General features: G+C 37.6%; 1 protein-coding gene across 2 annotated transcripts in view; it reads right to left on the bottom strand.

The window, feature by feature from the left end:
• Positions 1-21,603, bottom strand: part of CNTNAP2 (contactin associated protein 2) — a 1,159,973-nt gene that overhangs the window by 762,238 nt on the left and 376,132 nt on the right. The window contains exon 3 of one of the 2 annotated variants that reach the window (XM_055709318.1): positions 19,401-19,594. In XM_055709318.1, the coding sequence (XP_055565293.1) occupies positions 19,401-19,594 (194 nt within the window). Of the gene's footprint in view, positions 1-14,760; positions 15,251-19,400; positions 19,595-21,603 lie in introns of those variants that run through there. The other variant, XM_027816209.2, reaches the window with a different exon arrangement.

Genomic DNA, 21,603 nt, shown 5'->3' with positions numbered 1-21,603 from the left:
ACGTCTTTTCTTGAGTCCAACATCCACAAGTTGTGCAGCAACTGATGAGTTGTCCTTTCTATTCTAACTTACTTTAATCCATTAAATCTGTCTGCAGTGCTATATGAACAATTTCTTGGCTTTTTTTGTGGGTGAGGTGTTTTTTTTTGGTTTTTTTGATTGTTTGATGGCATTTTTTTGTTTGTTTGTCTGTTTTTACTTTAACTTGTATTCTTTGGATAGAAAAAGGGATCTAGTCCTTGATATGACATTTCCAGAATTTTCATTTTTGCACGAGCGTTGTCCATGTTGGTTACAAGGGTTGTCCTGCATGAAACAGAGCAGAAGTGACTAGAGAGAACATAAAACATGCTAAAGCAATAAACCCCATGAGGCTGCATTAGTCACAGAAAAATCTTTCCTTCTACTAGAAGAAAAATCTTCCTTTTTAGAAGATTAATGGCAGAATTTCTCTTCAACAACCTGTCCTGTACTGAATGCTTTATCTCACTTTCAGGTTCAAAATGTCTCCCATAAATCAAATTCACTCAGTGTTAGTAACAATATTTCTTGGTATAGTCTGCCCCTTTAGTTGCTGATTTGCAACATGTGTATGGATAGCTTAGAATAAAGCCTTGACAAATCCATCATTTCAAGAAGAAAATATCTTGTCCTTGTAAGTGGCCATTACCAATGTATAGTTTCTAAATAATAAATCCCACCAGCAGCTGTGCATCACATCAGTGCAACCCTCAAGCAGAAACCATACAATAGCTACTTGAAGACCCACCCTGGTACTACAAGGTACTGGTTACTCAGGATTAAAATCCTGAGTTCGGGTCTATTCCCACATAACCAATCATAAACAAAACTTTTCAGTCATCTTTCTATACTCTGTATATCTGTTTATGATTTTGTGATACTTAGGAATGTTAAAATGTCTCACCAATATTAGACTTCTAATCCAACATCATTTTACACTGTTTAATTAAACTTCTGGCCCTTCAGGCCAAGAATGGGTCCTTCCCAATTAGCATTGACAGATCAAGTAGTCTTAGCTCAGATCAAAGGGTTATTTTGAAAGCTTCATGCAGTTCCTGTGAATACAGCATTAGAAGTTTCTCCTTAATGCTTCCCAATTTCTTCCAAAAGGCTATCCAGCTTCTGCTGTAGTTTGAAGAAGCGTCCCCTATTGAATAAGGGTTGTTAGCATTTTAATGACTTTATTTCAATGAACTGCTTTGTTTCTCTTACTGAACGGTTGGTTTAGCAAATTTCTTTCAGAAGAGATCTTGAATCTTCCATTCTTCTATAATACTTGCAATTTATGTAGGACAATCAAGACTAAAATTATTACATAGAGGTCACAGAGCTTAGTGAAATAAGAGATAAAAGGGAAGATTTCATATAATGCAACAAAACACAAAGCTCAGCTATGGAATGTAATCCATATCTGGATCAAAATAAATCTTGGTTTTCATAAATTTTGGATGTAGCACAATTATACAGTGCTAACTTCTGTAAGTTTATCATTCAAAAGCAACTAACTTCAAGTTAGGAAGTTACCATTAACACTTTTCATTATAAGAATCACTTTAAGTTGGAAATCCAGATTATTTCAGGTAATATACAAATTCATTTAAAAGAGACACTTTCAAGATGAATATAACCAAAGCTTTACATTAATTTTCCAGTGAATGGCGAACTCTAAAACTGGGAGTTTCAAATGGGGAGTTAATTAGGACAGCTCAAGGCTCAACCAAAAAAGATATTTATGTGTGCAAGCAGATGTATAACATCTCTTTATCTGAAATTCTGTTTCTCTTCTGCAATACCCATTTCCTTTTTCCAGGCCTTTTCCTGTTTTCTCCTGTCTGCTAGTACAACACCAGAAGCATTCGATGAGATACCATTTCTGAAGGCACAACAGATTTATTTTTTTTAGTCGCAGTCTACTGCCAAGTTTCACTTAATACCGGTATTGATTTAATGCCAATAATAGCCATATATAGAGCATCACACGTGCAGCAAACCTCACTGTCCTCCCTGCTCCCTCCCATAGCATCAGTAGAGGCTCATTTCATGAAGATGACAGTGTAAATCTCTAGAAGTCATTTTTCAGGCCAATTATTCTCCTGGCGAAATGGGATTTCTGAGTAGGACTGTTTGATGTGTTTTGGTAGTGATGTCTTTGTTCACTTATTGTATAAAAGGTCTATCTAAAGGACATCAAGATAAGCCTGCCAAACAAGTCCCTCAAGCTACAGCACTCCCAGATTAAGATGGCTATGAAGCAGGGTTTCCACAACCTACTTTTAGAAAGTACAGAGTAAAGGTCTTTTACATTAGTAGCACCTAAATAGCTGCTAAGGAGAAGACATGAAAGACTTGCATTTGTGGTTGAGAGGAGGAAACAGACTACAGGTATAGATGTACTTTTCTGCTGTACTTAGTAGGCATGCTACCTCCTATTTGTTTATCAGAGATGAACCTAAATTTACCAGCCCAACCAGAGATACTTCCTAGGGATCATGGCACCAGTGGCGTTCTGGGGTGTACAGATCGGTTTGAAATGGTGACTCGAGCAATCAGATAACTTCAGAGAGACAATAGTAAAATGAGAAGACATGCAACATGCAGAAGTTCATCATCAATGACAAAACATGAAATCTGGCTCTTATTGTGATGATTTTGTTATTATTGTACTTGCCAGGTTTTGTTTTCCTAAAGACTTGCATTTCAATGCCTCAACAGTTGTTTCATTTTTTGCTAAGCTGCCTTCAGTCAAGCACTTAGTCTTGCAAACGAGTCAGTTCTAATCACATGTCCCTTTCTTACAGCTTCAGTTAAGTGTGCTGTTTCTGCTGCCAGGGAGTGAGTTTGTGGCTTTAAGCCATCATGTTCTCAGCAAACAAACCAGTCCTAACATAAGATTCTGAGAGCAGCAGCAGCATGAAAAGTGTTTGGTGGTACAGTAGCACAGAGGTAACATTCCCTGTGGGTTCAACTCCTCCAAAACAAAGAGCTTGAGCCACAGCCTTCACTATTCAATGCTCCAAGTGATGAGGGTACACAGATTATTAGTGCATTAAAAACCCAGTGCTACATAAACCAAGAATGAGGGTTCATGGGTACGACAATGAGAATAATTGCTGTGGCTACAACGAGACAAGATTTTATCAGGTCTTATGGTCCTGTCACTTTAAGATGTCAAAGGCAGACATGGGGATTTGTCATTAGAGAGGGGAAAAAAGCAGAAATCTAAGGCAGATTTATATGTTCAGTTAATAAGCCACTTAACATCCAGGTTAGGGTTACTTATGACTTTTTCTAACCTTTAGCACACTGAGATTGGTCATTGACTGAATTTTCCTTACCCTGAAAGCTTCAGCTAATATTAGTGTGTGAGACAAGGCAGTATGCCTTCCGTTTTGAGCAGACATCAGTGATGCTGTGATTTGATCAGATGCGGGGTGGCAAGGGGATGTGATGGAAGATGATCAGATGTAGCCCAATATGAAGAAGAAAGGCAGCTGCTACCCAAAAGCTCTATTGTGAACAATATATTTGTTCTGCATTTGCTCTACATTGTGAATGAAGCAAAAACCATGACTGCTGGATGGAGACAAGGGAAAGGGGAAAGCAATAACATACAATGATGAGTGAAAGCAGCAGAGATTTATAGGAAGAGCAGAGTAAGAGAAACAAATGATACATCTCTGTTTCTCACTTTTGCATGCATCTGTGCTTACAGCTAGGCGAAAAGGAAAGATTGCAAGGTCATGCACTAAAATCTGGTGAAAGTTGCGTTGCCCTTGTAACTTACTTTCTGCATTAAGCATTTCTGTGTAAGATGTAGTGAATGCAATATTATTTTTTCCTCAAGACATTTGTTACACACTAGTCACTTAATAGCTTGCTGAGTGTTAACCCCCAGACTAATTTCTTGAATGAGCTAAAAGATGCATAGTGAGCAATGCAAGAAATTGCAGGAAGAAAAAAATGTCATGATTAAGGAAGGTAAGTGTCACTCTAGAGAACTATAGCCTGCTTCTACATGTAAAGCTGATTTCTATTATAAAGCTGGGGCTTGTAATTGCATTCAAATATTCTTATTTACACTTATCTCAAACTTCAGATCTCATGACTAAATTCCTACATAGCTTACAAAGAACACTTATTCTTGAGATGATCTTTCTTCAAAATGACAGACAGAAGTGACCACAATTTCTTCCAAAACAAGGTTTAAAAATATTACCTTTTGAATATAGCAAAGCTTTGCACGACTGGTATAACAAATACCCAGGCCATCCATCTTTAAAGCACTGTATCAGAATCATGGAATCATTTAGGATGGAAAAGACCTTTAAGATCATCAAGTCCAACCATGAACCCAGAACTGCCAAATCCATCACTAAACCATATTGCTAAGCACTGCATCTCTGTGTATTTTAAACACCTCCAGGGATGGTGATTCCACCACCTCCCTGGGCAGCCTGTTCCAATGCCTGAGCAACCTTTCAGTGAAGAAATGTTTCCTAATATCCAATCTAAACCTCCCCTGGCAAAACCTGAGGCCATTTGCTCTTGTCCTGTCGCTTGTTACCTGGGAGCAGAGACTGACCCCCCCTGCCTACAGCCCCTGTCAGGCAGCTGTAGGGAGCCATCAGGTCCCCCCTGAGCTTCCTCCTCTCTGGACTAACACCCCCCCGCCTCCACCTCCCCACCCCACCCCAGTTCCCTCAGCTGCTCCTCATCAGACTTGGGCTCTAGACCCTTCACCAGGCTTATTGCTCTAAACCCCCTCTAAGAACAGTAAAACATAAAACTGTATCTCCTATATATGTATTTCTAAACTCTTCTGGAATACTTAGAATAGTTGTTTGGGGTTTTTTGGTTCACATGACAACATATAGTTCTTCAACTTCAGCTTTCCACAATGAGTAAAGAGAGGATGCTAGCTAGCACCAAGAAACTCTCTTTAGAACCAATGGCATTCCACATTCTCTACCCACATCAAATATTAACACAGTTCAGAGAACTGAAATCTCTATTACATCTCCTTGACTCTGCCACTGACCCTACAAATCTATTTCTTTTAAGAAGGCTTAGTAATCCATATCCATATTTACTTTCTCTGTTTCTCTGCCACACACGCAGGCTTTTAAACAGATCAAAATATTTTCATGTTGAACCACACTCCATAATGCACCAGGTTCAGCATATCAATGCCATTATTTGCAAAAAATGTTTTATTTTACAATAAGTTTTATAGCAAGAGAAGAGACCCTTTCAATTATCACATTGGACCACTTATGCATTACTATATTCCCGTTTCACCCTTTAAGTGCTTCAAGGCTTAAGGCTCATTCTGATGGGATGCTGCTTACCTTAGCCAGTACAACCACACTTTAGAGCAACTAAGACCTAGTGGTTTTAGCAAATATGGATATTCAGTAAGCATTCCCACAAAATGGAAAATTTAAACGTCTCTACTTAAAAGTATCTCGTTACAGTTTAACGCTGGAAGAAATTAGATGGTGGCGGGCAGGGGAAGTAGAAATGTTCCCTGTGCAAAGGCTTCTCTTGAAAGACTTCTGAAGAGACGAAGAAACAAACTGAAGGTTGTCCCTGTCTTCAAAGCAGAAAGAATACCAAAAGCCACTGAGAAAATTCAATGAAAATTGCCACAAGGAAACAAAACAACGTTAGAAACAACGTGAACCTATTACATTGTACTCAGGCATGTTACACCCAGCGTGATTTGCTTTGACAACAACAGAAAAGTGCAACAAAATTAGGGGAAAGATCAAGGGCACATTTCATTGATAGGAGACTGTGACTCCAATGTGTGTAAGGACACAAGTAAATTTCAGTGAAGGAAAAAATAAAACAAAAAAAAGCGGTTAAAATCTAGCTAGAAGAGGAAAAGGATGTAATTATGCAGATGTCTTGTCCAGAAAGGAGCTGTGAGCATCACAGAGGGTTTTACCTTACCTCCACAGGTCAGGCATGGCACTAGGTGTCACGCAGAAGAGGAAGTCATGCTTCCCTCTTTGGCATCTCTTCCCCAACTGCAATGTGCCCGCTAATGCCCTGCTGCCTTGGGCACTGCAGGGAGTGGATTTACGTTGACACACATGATGTTCCTACAGTGCTGTAACTTTAAAGTAGCAATACAAGTTGTGGAAATGACAGGGTTTTTATTACCTTTATCAGTAAGCTAATTTACTTTAACTAGTTGCTTTGATTACCATTGCATGTTTTAAGGAGTTACTAATAGGATAGAAAATTGAGGTTCCTGTAGCTTATGCATCTCTACAATTTTTATTATTCATAGGACTTGTACAATACATATACCATAACTAGATTTCAGTAAAGCCATTTTACAGTATTTGCAATCCTCAGATAAATAGAAATTGTGTGCTCTAGCTACTATATTAATGGTTCTATCCCTTATTCAGAAATTAATAAGGTTTTTAATCTGATTTCAAAGACTGAAGCTTTTAGCTCTCAAACCAAAATGTGACAACAGTAATTACTTAAATACTTCTAAATCACAATAATTTTAGATTTTACAGCATTTACAGCTACAGTACTAACAGGAGAGAAGGAACCTGTACCTTTATAAAAAAAGAACTTCTTCCTCTCCAGTGCAAGGATTTACAACAAATATGTTAATTCACCAGATTTAATACATTAGCTAAAGATGCTAAGGATCAGCAGGTTATGCATTCCATCTCTCTTTCCACTCCCAAGACACTCCTCACACGTATCAGGCAGTCCAGAGATGGGAAAAATATTATGTGTGAAAGAGCTAGGAAGCCATGAATTAGTTTTTATGTCCTCAAGAATTCCTAAAAGAAACACAAACCCCACATCTATGTTGCAAATCTAGCTATAATATAAGCAGGATCCTAACATTTGCAGTGGCAACTTGTATCAGGATATGTCATGATACAGAAGTCCTGAAAGTCTTCGTAAGTGGAAGTAGCAGTATTTAATGGTTTCCTACCAACCTAACCTTGAAAATAAGGATAGAATAATGAATCTGAAAACAGTTCGAACTAATATATCTGTCAGTAACTTCTTGCTAAATAACAAAAGCAATAATAAAAGCACTCCACTAGTCACAGACTTGAATAAAATATGGGGAAAAGAGCTAATCAATAGGTTGCCCAGTGAGACAGTCAAAACCGAACTCTTATCATTGATCTATTTTGTTCTCAGCTAAACTTTTTTTTTTTAACCTGACATGGACAGCCTGGCCATGCCAAAAGGCTCTGAGTTCAGCTTGAGGTCTGTCATTACCATTTGCTCTCATACACCAGGAATTATCTCTTTCTTGGCTTAATTCCACTGATTAAATACTTGAGGTTGACAAAGTTCCCGTTCCTCCTCTCCCCTTAAGTTAACAATTATCAATCTTATATATCTATATCTATATATATATCATAGTAAAGTTTTATCAATTTCATAGCTGCAGAATTTGCATGGTCTTGTTGTCCAACATAGTACAATGTTCACGTGTTATTTCTTTTTCCCCCTAGACAGAGAGTTTGACCTCTGCCTTTAAAATTTCATTGTTAACTAAATATTAACCTGGTCCCTTACCTCTCCTGCAGAACATCTGTCCCATCTTTTTATACCGAAAAAAATGTCTGAGTGTAAAATAATCATACTCTTCAAGTCTCAAAAGCTTTAAGTCTGTGTTACAGTTGCTCCCAACTGCATCTGAACTCATTTTCTCTACAGAAACTTAACAACAGTGCATGTCAGCAGCTTTGCCTTATTTCTTGGAGCACTGGGAGTTACCTGATTTATGAAAATGAACTCTTTACACTTTGAAAATGCTGCTTTAAAGCGGTACATCTTGAGTATGTCTGTCCAGCAGCACTCTCCCTCTCCTCTCCTCACTTTCTCCTGTCTCTCTGGCACTTTGGTAAAATCTATCATGAATTAAGGAAGCTGGTTTGATGGGAACAGGAAAAGTATGTGTACAAAACTGTACCCAGTTTCCAGTAAATCTACAATATGGACCAATAAAGCTGAAAAGTTTGAAAAAAAGACTGAATCTATCCTCAGCTGGCATCAATTTTTGTCATAACTCACTGTCTAAATACTGTAACAAAGTGAAAGGAACGAAGTCACACATCAGAGACTGATCTTATTCTTCTAAATATTTCAAAGGAATGAAATAACTAAGGTCAAATAAGTGATGAGCAGAAGAGAATATTTTTCCTCCTCATCCCTCCACAGTCACATTCAAACTTTCTAAGTTTAAAACTACTTTGCCCTGCAAATCCTTCAGTACAAGAATCTTTGTACAAGCAATTGGCTGGATCTGGCCAGAAGTATGTATGTCATTCTTGCTTTAAGTACACTTTTCTATTTTTTAAAGTCACTTCCTCGCTTTTTCTACCTAGTTTATAACCCTAGCATGAAACTAAAAAACCTTCAGGATCATGTTGATCCATTGCATACTTTCCTCTATCATTTTTAGAGAACAGACCTGAATGTAAGAAACCTGTTAATACCTAAGAGTTTATTTTATGGAGAATTTTTATGCTGATTTGGTAAGACAAAGTCAACATACTACCTTGAAAAACCATTTGCAAACCAATATTTTAGACTTCTACTTCCTAACATTTAGATGGTGCAATTGTTCCTCCAGACAGGAAGAATCTCTTCCTGTGAGTAGCCTCATTAAGATGAATGCACAGACAAATGCTTGCCAAGCATTTAACATCAGCTAAGCACATTGGAAAATGTGCTAATTAAAATTAGCGTTTAACACAACTCAGCATTCAGCATAGCCAATTAATATTTAAAAAGAAAAAGTATTGTCAGCTGATCACAGCTGGGGTAAGGGTATCACCAAGCTAACTAAAACTAGTTTATACTATAGCTAAAACAAGACTTACCCCTTACTGAGCCCTTAGTGCTGTAGTAGCCAAGACTTACTCCTCTGTCCTGGCATTTTGTGGTCAGGCAAGCAGTGTTGGGAGGAATGGTTCCACATCAAGTTCTGAAGATCAATATGAATCAATTTTGCCTGCAACTCCACTAATGCAAATCCTATTATAGCTTTGTAAGTTTATATTACATCATTTTAGTTAAATTTCTGCACATAAAACTGTATGATAGACACGTTTGAGAGACTGGAAACAAATTAAAGCAAGTTTTCCTCTATTTGTCTAGAAGAAGTTAGAGTTGTAGCACTATTAACCCACAGTAATGCCTTACTTGAACGGGTTTGTTGCATCTAACAATGATGTATTGCAATTTAGAAACTTCCGTAAGTTTTTCCTTTACTTTTATTCACATTACTAAACCAGTTTTTTAGTAAAGATAACTCACGATCTGTGTGCATAAGCACATACACTATAAAAGGTAGTGGAAAATATTATCATACCTAATTTGCTAAAAATAATTGCTATTTTATGTTACACAAAAACAATTTGTAAAATACCAGAGAGTACAGAGTGCACGATGATACAAAAGCAACACATTTCAGGGAAGTTTAAGCACATATTTAATTTACTCATGCTTTCTATTGAACCCAATAGAAGTTAGAATTAAGTACCAGCGAAAAGTGACAGGCTTCTTTATATACCTTTCTGAATAGAATCTACGTCAATAAGCAATGCATTATTCTCTATCTTAAGGAGTCTGAGGATATACATATATATATATATAAAATAATCCAAGGCAAGAAGAAAATTTTAAAAGTAGTACATAGGAGTTTTCTTGGCAAGAGTCTAACTTTTTCATATTTTTAATGTGATTTTACTGCTCATGAAATGTGTCAGATTAAGAACCCTCAGGCTGAAGTTATCTATACACCCACGGATACATAGTGCAGCAGCATTGTCAAATTTCCCCTTAAAATGCACTTCTGCTCTGAAGCCGATCAGAGTTTACACACTGCTAAAGAAACGTGGTAGTGTTTGAGGTTTTTCCCCCCTTTTTTTAAATTTATTTTTAAATTCCAGGAAAAAGAATGAAAAGTAATTTTCCTGAAGGAAGGGATCCACTTTCCAGTGTTAAAGGGGCTTCAGATCACAGGTACTTGTGCAGATAAATACTTTTGTGAAAACTTACTTGAGCAGCTGTGTTGATTTGGAAGCCAGGCACTCGGTGTTAAATTGTCAGCCTCCCACCATGCGTTATCTCACTTCTTTCTGTGTAAAGCTCAGTCTCCTTGGTTAATAAGTACCAATCTCCAGGGAGGACCAGAGGCTAAATTCCAGAGGTGCACAAGCCCAAAAATTTACATGGAAGTGAATGTTTGTGTATTCAGTCATTAATTGCTCCTAGGTAATTACGCTCATCTTCCTTAACATCTAGTGACCCAAGAGGCAAATGGAAGCGAACCTGTTACAAGCTATGCTTTCTGCATACCAGACCCCACAGGCAACAGAAGTTATACAGCAAAATGCCTTAGATGCATGGGAATTACCACAATCACATCTTTCATGTACTAGCACAACCCCGCCTCTATTCTGCCTAACACAAACCTTTAGGCTTCAAAACGCACATTCTTGAGAAACATAAAGTGCTGTCTATGTCCATCTCCAAATCTAAGGATTTTAAAATTTGCAATGCACACCTGCATCACTTTAAGAGCTCTTAGTGTCTTTTTTGTTCATTATTAAAGGAAAATCCAAACGTTTTTCTTTTTTTTTTTTTGTTAATAAATAAAACACCCAGAGTGACGCACCACAGCTTTGTGCAGTTTCTTTTTTACCAGTGCCAAGCAAATGAAAGCTGAGAACTGCTTTACATCTCCCTAACATTTAAGGTAAGGTTTTAATTACCTGTAGTACTTCCCACAGAAGTTCAGTAAGACCATTGTTCCTTTTTCCAAGTACCAATACACTTGGACGTACTCCCAGACCATGTATACTCTCTTTTAGACATTTAGTCTTATTAGTTTAATTTCAGCATTTGAAGTTAGGCAGGGGAGTGTTTACTGGATCAGAATTTACATAATTTTGCAAATGCACTCTTAAGAGGGAAATGTTGAACCGTGACTAGGTTACTGGTGTTATCAATGGGTTTTGCCTTGAAGCTAGAACTAACATCTGAAGTTTCCTAATAGTAAGGGACATTCTAAGATGTATCTCACTACAGAAACTGAAGGCAACTATAAGCTGCAGACAGAAATGAAAGCCACATGCATCAAAGAGTGGAGAAGCACAGAATACATCAGGCTTGATCTGCCTCGTCATTTCAACAGCTCGCAATTTGGGCAAATCTCAGACACCATCCCGAATCACAGGCTGGAAGGAACTTCTGCAGGTCATTTGGTTCGGCTCCCTTGCAACCTCTCTGAGCAATCTGGTCTAGAGTTTAATGGGAAAGAAATAGGAAGGAACTAAGGAAGTCCTTCGAAGATCAGCTTTTTCAAATGCACTCAGAAGTATTTTAATATAATGCAACCTTATGACAGAGTAAATGGGCAAGACTCATGACTTGTAACCACATTTTCTAATTTAATTTAAGACATGTCTGCTAGCTATATCATGATTTTTATCTTTTTAATTTTAAATCCGTGTAGATCACTACAACTTGCTATTTCTAACCATAATTTTATTCAAATGAAACATTAGCTATATCATTAGATCTACTTTTTATTCAATATATAAATAAAATAATATAAACCCCAGTATGTCTCAACAATAAAAACTCAGGAGTTTTTTGGTGACATGCTGACCTTCGGCTATAAGAGTCACATAAAGTAATTGATATATACATACATGTTGTACAAAAAAAAAAAAAAAGAGGGCTGACAAGTAGCAAGGAAATTGCTACAGTCACATTCAGTAGATCTTAATCTAGCCATTCAATAGGGTGTCTATAGAGAACCAGTAAGAATTAAAACAGGTTGAAAATTCACCTGTGGTTCAATCACCTAAGCAAGCATTCAGGCTTTCTAGAAAGGTTTGAAAATAACCTACATAACTACGCCAGGATTTTGAAGAGCCTACAGTGCGCTCAGCGCTATACACACCACCTGAGAACTGGAAGCGTTACCATTATGCAAGCCCAGTGCAGCAGCCCGTTTGGGTCTTGCTCGGTTCTATGCATAAGCTACAAAGCCTTAGAAAGATTTGTTAGCGGAGGCGTGATGACATTCAGCTATGACTATGACTATTGTAATTGCTGAGCTGATTAAGTACACAATGCACTCTTGCAGGCTTGCTTAAGGACCTGCACATTGTATTCATTGCAAGATGATGACACTCTTAAGGTATGTGGAAACCAAGCCATTGGAGAGCTAAGAAATGGATTTACATGCCTGCCTTTAGATATCTGTGTTTAAAATGTGATGTTTTAACAAAAAAAGGACAAGTAGTCAAGCTAAGAAAAACAGATCAGAAAATGGTCCTTTGGAATGGAAACGCTCTAACAGACTACAGTGCAAAGCTTGAATATGTTATTTCAATTAATTTTTTCTTTAATGGCCTGTAGAGAAGTAAGGTAGGGCTCAGACACTGCCACTGCATCAGGAATAATTTTGTCCTCTGTCTACTTGCAGTACTCTGTGATAGATTAAAATAGTTCTGCTTGTGCATACGGTGGGAGCCTAACAGAATTACAGAATCTTTCTCTCACAAACAGGATGAGTAGTTTGCAGTGAAAAAATATCCTAATTTTGTATCTGACCAAACCCATTCCCAAACTGTCAGTGTATCTTTATCTTAAAAAATGGTATTTAAAGTAATAAACAAATTCATTAATCCATATTTCTGCTAAAAAAATCATAAAAGGTCTTTCCTTCCTGTACAAAATATGCGATTTCAAGAAGTCTAAACAAAAATCTGTTTGGAAGGTCTTATAAGGTGGCCATAACTTCCTATGTGAAATACATTATATAGTTAGACTCCTGTAAGTATTTATTTTTGCTTATCAGAAAAGTCAGGATTTGAAACCAGCATTACTGTTTATCCATATTTGGTGTTATTCTTAGTATTCCAACATGTAAACATCTTCTGTTATTTTAACACAAATACAGGCTGTGGCATAGGTATATTTTGCCATGATATTTCAGACAACTACAAGTGTACTTTTCTAAAGCCATTAAAAGTTTTTACAATTTCTCTTAATAACTACCACACAAAGCAGAGGAGATTAGGAAACAGGCTTCTTGAGGACAGCACTGATGTTTATCTATAAAGTACTTTTATTTAGGGTTTCGAAAAATTTCTAAACGTGTCCCATCACCACTTTATTTTTCTTATTTATATATATATATATATATATTTACATAATAGCAGGGACTATTACATTAGATCTATAAGAGAGTTTAGCTTCACTACAGCAAAAGAAATATTTTCGTACATCCATACCCTTTATGTCATGGGCCCTCAACGTATAGGTTAGCAATGTACACTAAATGCCGAGACATATCGACTTCAGCAGGAGTTACAACTCCTCATTCTCTCAATACACCCACATAAAAGTGATATTGGTTGTTGCAAGTGAATGAAGCAATCTTTATAAGATAAAGGCATGGGAGAAAGGGACTCAAGGACATAACATCCAGGCAAGCTAAGGCATAAGGAAATTGAGAAAAGGCAGACAGGACAATCCAGGAAAAAAGATGAGATTTCCCCACCCCACCCCACCCCCCCCCTCACATGGAAGGAAAGTTATATTTTAAAAGAGGTGTTTCTAGTAATAAAAGTACCTGGAGAATTAAAAGCCAGTAAAAATTACACTGGTCACCTTGCAGGCCTTGCTATGGAGACAGCAAGATACCAGACATAAAAATTGTTCCAGACAGAATAGGTCAGGGAATTCTTAAATAGAAAACAAGAATAAATTCACAACATTCCCGAAAGGCTTCAGGGCCTCACTAAAACCAATGGTCAAAACTTCTGCACTGTCTAATATATCAAACCACTTTGTCATGTTTAAATAGGTCTGTACAGTATCTCATATTCCAGTAGCAGCCCAGCAACAGCAAATGGCAGGTCACAGACCACGTTAATCACATTTCATATTTATTTTTTAATGTTTTCATAACTGTAAGTCAGTATAATGCCATACAAACTAAATACATTTAATAAGATTATTTCATTCTTTAAAAGTACTTAAAAAAAATAATCAACCAACCAAAAAAAAAAAAAAACAACCCACCCTAAAAAACCCCAACACACAAGCAAAAAATCCAGGCCCATAAACCCATTAATCTACCAAAGCTTTCTATGAAGTAAGTTTCCACTCAAGACCTTATGAAGTGCCCACAAAAAAAAGAGAACAGCTGTAAGTATCAAACTCAACAAGTCTTTCACAGATTCCTTCATTACTCTTTAGTTTAGGGTCATGGAAATAAGGTGGCTCTCAGCAGTGACAGTTTTTGCAAAGCAAATAATTGTTGCATGTCCATAGAGTAGGGGTATGCTAGAATTTATTCTTCTTCACTTGTAGTTCCTTACACAAATCATTGTACCGTAAGACGTAAGTCCTTGGTTAGCTATAAATGATGCTCTGTAGAGCAGGTGAAAGGTACTGGGAATATAAGGCTTATAGATTTTTTTTTTTTTTTCTGGATAATCTAACCAGAATTAGCATGTCAGGATGAACAGAAATGCGGAGCAGATGGTGCCCATGTTATTCCAGCTAGGTAGAGCTGCAGGTGATAGTCTTATATCTACCTAGACATAAGATGTTACTTTAGATCTGTCTGATGGTTGGTATTTCCAAAGGCACCCAAGAGTATTAAACATCTGAAGTCTCTCACAGCCTGAAAAAGTTAATCATCCAACTCACCTGTGCTTCTTTTCACAATGAATTTTGGCTCAATACTGCATCAAAATACTCTGAAATGCTGGGAGTTCCTATGCAAGCTAAATCCACTGTGCTGTACCAGCTTCCTTCCTTCAACACCAACGAGAAGCATTTAATTTAATGGACTGAATTTCTCTGACAGTATGCTGCTCCTCAGTGCCCAGAAAAACACAAAGCTCATTTTACAGTTAACTTACTGGACTTCTCATTATTTCACCTTTAAAAGGAACAGAATGAGCAGTATTAAAAAAAAAAAAAAAAAGAAAATAAAAATTGTGTTTAAAGCCAGTAGGTAAATAGATAAATTGAATTCCTTTCCAGAAATCATTCTTCATAGTGAAAGCTATATGATGACTCAATATCTTTTCAGTAATAAAAATACTACAAAAGCAGATGATATGCGTAATGCAATGCAAGTTTAAAAAAAGCTGAAAGAAAAACAACAAATAACCCAGAAAAACATGCAGCTCAACTGAAGCAGCAGCCACCTGGTCTAGGGCTAAATTTTCTGTAAAAAAAGCAAAATCTGCTTTCCTTGACATCTTTACAACTCCACTGAAGTTCGCTGAAGCTGAAGATAAGTCAACTACAGAATATAATTTGGAGGTCATGTGCAAAGGGTCTGCACTCCACCTTTCCCATCAGTATTTTTTTAAAAAACTCGTAATTACAGTAACACATTCTCCTTCATCACCCTGACTTTGATATCCCCAAGAATATGAAAAGAAGATTGATGAGAGCTGATTACAAGTCCTACTAGAATAATCACATTTTAAAAGATGACACCTCATAAGACTTCTTCAGCTGTACTAAGGACCTTCCAATTCCCTTTGGAAAAGGCTTAGATCTTAGAGGTGCTCAACCTCTGCCACGAATGCTTATAATCTGAGTCTCAATGTTTTCATAAAACGTCAGTATTCTCTTGTTATATCTATAAGACATATTTGCATTATGCTTAGTGTGAGGCATTTACATCATTCTGTGTCTGAATTAGGTAATGGAAACAGTATTACATATAGAATCATGCCTATCATGTATTTGTTAGGCAAACAGAAGGATGGTATTGACGTAGACACCAAAATGAGCATCTACACCAAAACAAAGATATATTGTGTACACAAAACATCCCAGTGGATTTACATATGAAGGGAAACCTCATGACCTATCAAAATTAGAATCTCTGACTACAAGAGCGAACATAGGAGAGGTGATAAAAATTCTCTAGTTGCTAGGCTTTTTATGAAAAAAGGACACATTCACTCATCTTATTAAAATTCATGGAAACTGAAAATATCCAAAAGCCCAGGAGGGGTGGGGTCAGAATATCTATTTCACAGAACTGGGAAGCTTACTCTAAATTCACCTTGAAAGCACTTTCCCCATCACAGACTTCTTGAGAGCCTTTTGATTTCTCTTCTACTTAGGAGATAATTATAGAACTTCTTTTCCTCCCTGACTAATCCATACAGAAGGGGGTCACTCCAGCATTTTATGCAGATTATCATGGTTTGTCCTACCTAGATCTTTGCTGGAAAATATTTCTCCTTTGCTCTCTTTTCCAACTCATCTAGCAAGCTTTATTTTTATTTCCTTCTGTTTCCCATATCTCATCCTGTGACTGTGTCATTTGATATCATAACTGCTTTAGCATTAAATACTGTTGAACTCTGCACTTTTTTCCTCTTTTTCTTTGCTTTCTCCTTTAATTTTAAATTTACTATTGTCAGGAAACAATGACACTCAGGCTTGGGGATGATGGAAGAGGTACATTAATCAAAGGCTTCATAGCACATTTCTCCTGCGGGTAAAACTTCCAAAAGGTATAAATCCAAAGGGAAAGACTAAATACTTCCTAAAAAGGATTTCTAAGGGCGCCAGAATTATATGAGACTTTTTAAGATCATCATAGTCATTTCAGTCAGGAAGAATCTGACATTATGAATTTAAATTGCCAGTGCTGGACACTTGGCTCATGTGGTCTGATCTGGCCCTCACAGCTTCTGCTGCTTTTAATTTCTTGTACAAACTAACACCAAGAGGAAAATGTGATGGGCAGTTCTGCACCACTTTGTTGCCACATCAGGGAAATCCATCTCCTCCCAACACTACGATGACAGTACAGCTGTATTTCTCCATTTCTCCACGCTCTGGCACCTCCCCTGCCTTGGGAACTTCCTACGACATTAAAAGCTAACAAGCACAGTGTTTTTCAGATTAAACCAAGGCCCAGACAGCATTCAACAACAGAAACAATGCTTTAGGCAAGTTAGAAGTAGTGTCAAGACCTCTAGCTTTTTTTTTTTTTTTTTTTTTTTTTAAATGCTTTTCTAGTATTGGATAAAAATTGCAGGACATGAGTAACAGCAGTACTGGAGCAACCAGCTTGCTAAGTATATCCCAAAGATTTAGCCTTCCAAAGAGAAGTAGCAGACTTCTGCAGAAATTGTCACAGGTTTTGCAAGTGATATCAATGCTCAATAACAGACCAACAGTATTCCCCCCTGAATTCAAAAAACATACATAACCTCTAATAAAGAGAGAGAAAAAAAAATGTTCTTTCACCAAGGAGCTTTCAGTATTTCTGTATTAAGAAACAACATGAGAATAAAGACTTTCTACAAACCCTCAGAACGGCGGACCACATCGGCAACTGTCACAGCTGTGACTAAATCAACCAAATCATGTGTTGCCAAAAGATTTTCCCTTCAAGGTACTAGGAGGAGATTTTCCTCAGCCTAACTGTCCTACCTTCTGTATCAGTCACTCAGCCAGCTGCACAGCCATCTACCAGCCTCCTGAGACAAAATGTTCATGATTTCAGCAGCGGTTGTTGAAGAAGCTTTTCTACATCTCATATAAAATAAACACTAAAGGCTATATGTACGTTTATGTATGTAAATGGCCTTAAAAGGGAAACTTTATATTTATCAAGTTTAAGGACAAGCTCCCCCCTACCCTGATGAACAACATTTATACCACCAAGTCCTAAGGAGGCTAAAGCAGCACCCGACGTTTTCCTCTTCACTCCTGTCTGTCTCCCCGGCTTTAATTTCTGTCTCAGAATCCTATCTGACACATGGAGGAGGCTTTTTCAATAAATCAATGCTGTAATAAAAAATTACTGCCTCTATGTACTCCACATATTAAGCGGGTTTCTCTTATACAGATAAAACCATTCACCTTATGCTCTATATTTGACTTTCATTTTAATAACAGACCTTTAATAAAAGAAGCACCTGGCAAAAACGTGAATCCAAAATAGCACAATGTTAAATCTGGTATGCTTTGACAATATTTTCCTGATGAGGCATAAAAGCTAATCAATTTAATTTGATTTCAGAAATAATGACAGCATTCTGCTGTTTTCAAAGTATACTTTTGAAAAAGAAAAGCTATCTGAAAAAACTGCTATAAGGATAGGCATGTCAAGTAATAGCTATCATCATTTTGTCAGCAAAACGGAAGGCTACTGTTTTCAGCAAGAATGAAATTATCAGCTTATCCACAAAAAAATGTAAAACCCAGACCCAAATTATATATTTTTTCCTAAAATTATTATAGCATAAATATCCCTTGTCATGTTTTAACTCCAAGTGGCAACTAAGCACCACGCAGCCGCTTGCTCACTCCCCTCCCTGCGGTGGGATGGGGGAGAGAGTTGGAAGAATAAAGGTGAGAAAACTCATAGGTTAGGACAGAGAGTTTAATAGGCAAAGCAAAAGCCACATGTGCAAGCAAAGCCAAACCAGGCATTCATTCACCACTTCCATGGGCAGGCAGCGGCTCCGCCATCCCCAGGAGCGCAGGGCTCCAGCACGTGTCACGGTTACTTGGGAAGACAAACACTCTGAACGTCCCCTGCTTCCTTCTTCCTCCAGCTTTATATACTGAGCACGATGTCCTATGGTATGGAATATCTTTTTGATGAGTTGGGGTCAGTAGCCCCAGCTGTCCCCCCACCTCCCAGTCCCTTGTGCCCCGACCCCCACACACACCCCCCCGCCTGCTTGCTGTGGGGTTGTGGGAGAGGCAAAACAGCCCCTGGCTCTGTGCAAGCGCTGCTCAACATAACAAAAACATCTCTGTGTTATCAACACTTTCCAGCACAAATCTAAAACACAGGCCATACTAGCTACTATGGAGAAAATTAGCTGCTTCCCAGCCAAACCCAGCACATCCCTACAGCACCTATATGGAAAACGATACATACATGGTCAAACTGCTGTCCCCAGTACACATACACACAAAGAATAAATTATCTTCTGAAGCGTTACGTTTAAAAACAGATTTTTCAGAGCTATTTTTGTGTGTCACATTTACTCCGTGAAATTACTAAAAAGAAACAGCAGGGAAAGGAAAGCCAAAGCACAAGACTGATGAAGGACTGACTACCAACAAATAACCTCATGTTCTGAGATTTTCAATCGTCCCAAACAGGCTTTGCTAACCCAGGGACAGGCTTCCTGACAGCAGCTCCAGCTTGAACTGCTGCATTCTGAGCCAAGCTCTGCTCTGCTCTCACAAAACCAACACTGAAGAGCTGAACAAGGTACAGAGTTGCCCAAACCACAGTCACCCAACAACATCCAAACATACGCTTCCATTTGTCACCAACGACTTACCCAGATATTTCCATCTTGGTGGTACGGTTTCCAGTTTCTCCCTGTATCACTGTAGAGCATCCGATACTGAGTGATCCAGTCCGAGCTGCTATACCTGCCCTGAGTGGCAACAGCACTGAGCTGCTTCCTGCTCCCAAAATCCACCTGTAGCCACTGGTAATGGTCACTGTCCGATGGTGACCAGCCTCCTGCACCTGTTGGGTTGGAACAGAAGAGACAGATTAGACCTCAAACACTCCCTTTGAAGTGAACACATGAAGATGCTGAGTGCTAGAGGGCAGTCCAGCAGAGAGGAATATCATACCAAAAAAAATGTGAAGATATACAAGAGTAATATGATTGAACATTTCTTTTTAAATTGTCTTTAGCATAGGCTTCAAATGCATTAACTCTGTTGCCTTAATCATTTTATGATATAATTATATTAATTTAATGGACTGTCTGCTAACGAACCAATGCCTTTATAATGCCTTAATTACAGTTTATTAGTTTTTGCCAAATTATAATTGTTCAAGGGTTGACCAATTTGCCATGAAATCTTTTGTCAGAGTAAGCTGGCACAAATCAATAACAATCTTTGGATTTCATATGCCTTTTCAATAGCATCTCACATTAAAGAGATAATATAGCTAAAACGGGAGGAAATAAGAGCAAGCTCCCTGCTTTCCTGTTTCACTATAGTGCACAGATCGAAAGATCTACCAGCAGAATTGAAAAAGGAGCACGTACTGCAGGGCTGGATCCTGTTTTGATCTGCTGGGTATACAAGCTGTCACAGATGACTTTGGCAGATGTCTCACAGAAGTGTTATTGCTTTTTATGGTTCTATGAATTAATGATAGCAATACTATTAACAAAATTCTTCTCAGCCACTAGACTACATTGAACTGTTCTAGATAAATAAGGCCATTGATGCACAGATAAATGTAGTATTAAGACGTTAATGCAATTTCTTATTCTTCTGAAATAAAAAAAAACATTAAGGGAAAATTGTAGTTGGATACTGCAGAGAATGATTAAAACTCTAAGATAGATATTATAATGATAAGTATTATTCAATACAAGAAACAAAAAAAAATCGATCAATACAGAAAAAGAGTAGGGAATCATTCTCTTTGTATTTATAGCAGATACTAAAGATGAAGAAAAAAACTTCACAGATTTACAGTGAACACAGGGAGATTTTTTCTTTATTATTTATTTTTTAACCAAATAAATAGCCTGGCAAACCATGAAATCACATCGTATGGCCCATGGGCTAATTTTTATTGCTTTTAATTTAATTTATAGATTTCAATTGATGTTACAAGCCTAGCCCGCTTGCCAAGCAAGCAACTCTTTGCTATACTGCATCTTATGTACTCCCATCATTAGGCGGCAGCATTGCCTCAGTCTTAGACAGTTCTAAAACTCATTCAGCTGCTACGGATGCTCCAGTTTGCAGGTCACAGGACATGAACGTGTTGTGATATCAATGGCATCATCCGATGTCATAAGTAGTTGCCTTTCGTTGTAATTAAAAGTGTAGAACTATGCCAATGACATCTAAGTTGTTAAAATTGTAGAGATTGACAACAGATGCTTTGCCCTTGCGGTACAGGTAATTATACCCAGCAATATAAACAGGATACCTTAAGGGTAGGGAATAGTTAAATGGTATTAAAACAAAACAAAACACACACACAAAAAAACCCAAAAACACCAAATAAACAAAAAAAACCCCAACAAACTCACCAACAAAACCACCCTTACTAAAAACAGTTGCAGGAAAAAGTATTCCAACACATTCCCAAATTCAAACTAGCTCTATGTATTACAGCAAATCATAACTGCTTATTTAAAAAATCGATTCTAGATTATTCAAGACTACTGTGCAAGGAGATTGAAAGAGTTAGCTCTACATACTTGATGTAATAGCTGAGACACCACTTTGTCTCCCTACCCTACCGTCCCTGCCCATTTGGCATCTCTAAGAGTGATGGCACAAAGGTTAAGAAGCCGCCCCCGTACAGAAGCCACCCCTGTAAAAGGACACTTTGGCAGTTCCAGAAAAAGTTATAATGTCAGTATTCAAAAATTATTATGAAAGATAGAGCTGATAAAAACCATCAATAACATGTCCTTCAGCCACACGATTGTTGAAAAAGGATGATATATTATGGCTGTAAGAAGACTAAAATAGACATTATGTTTTTACACTTTT

Source organism: Falco cherrug, chromosome 4 (assembly GCF_023634085.1).
Source record: "Falco cherrug isolate bFalChe1 chromosome 4, bFalChe1.pri, whole genome shotgun sequence".
NCBI lineage: Eukaryota > Metazoa > Chordata > Aves > Falconiformes > Falconidae > Falco > Falco cherrug.
Note: the sequence above shows the minus strand (reverse complement) of the source record. Positions and strands in the feature narration are given on the sequence as shown.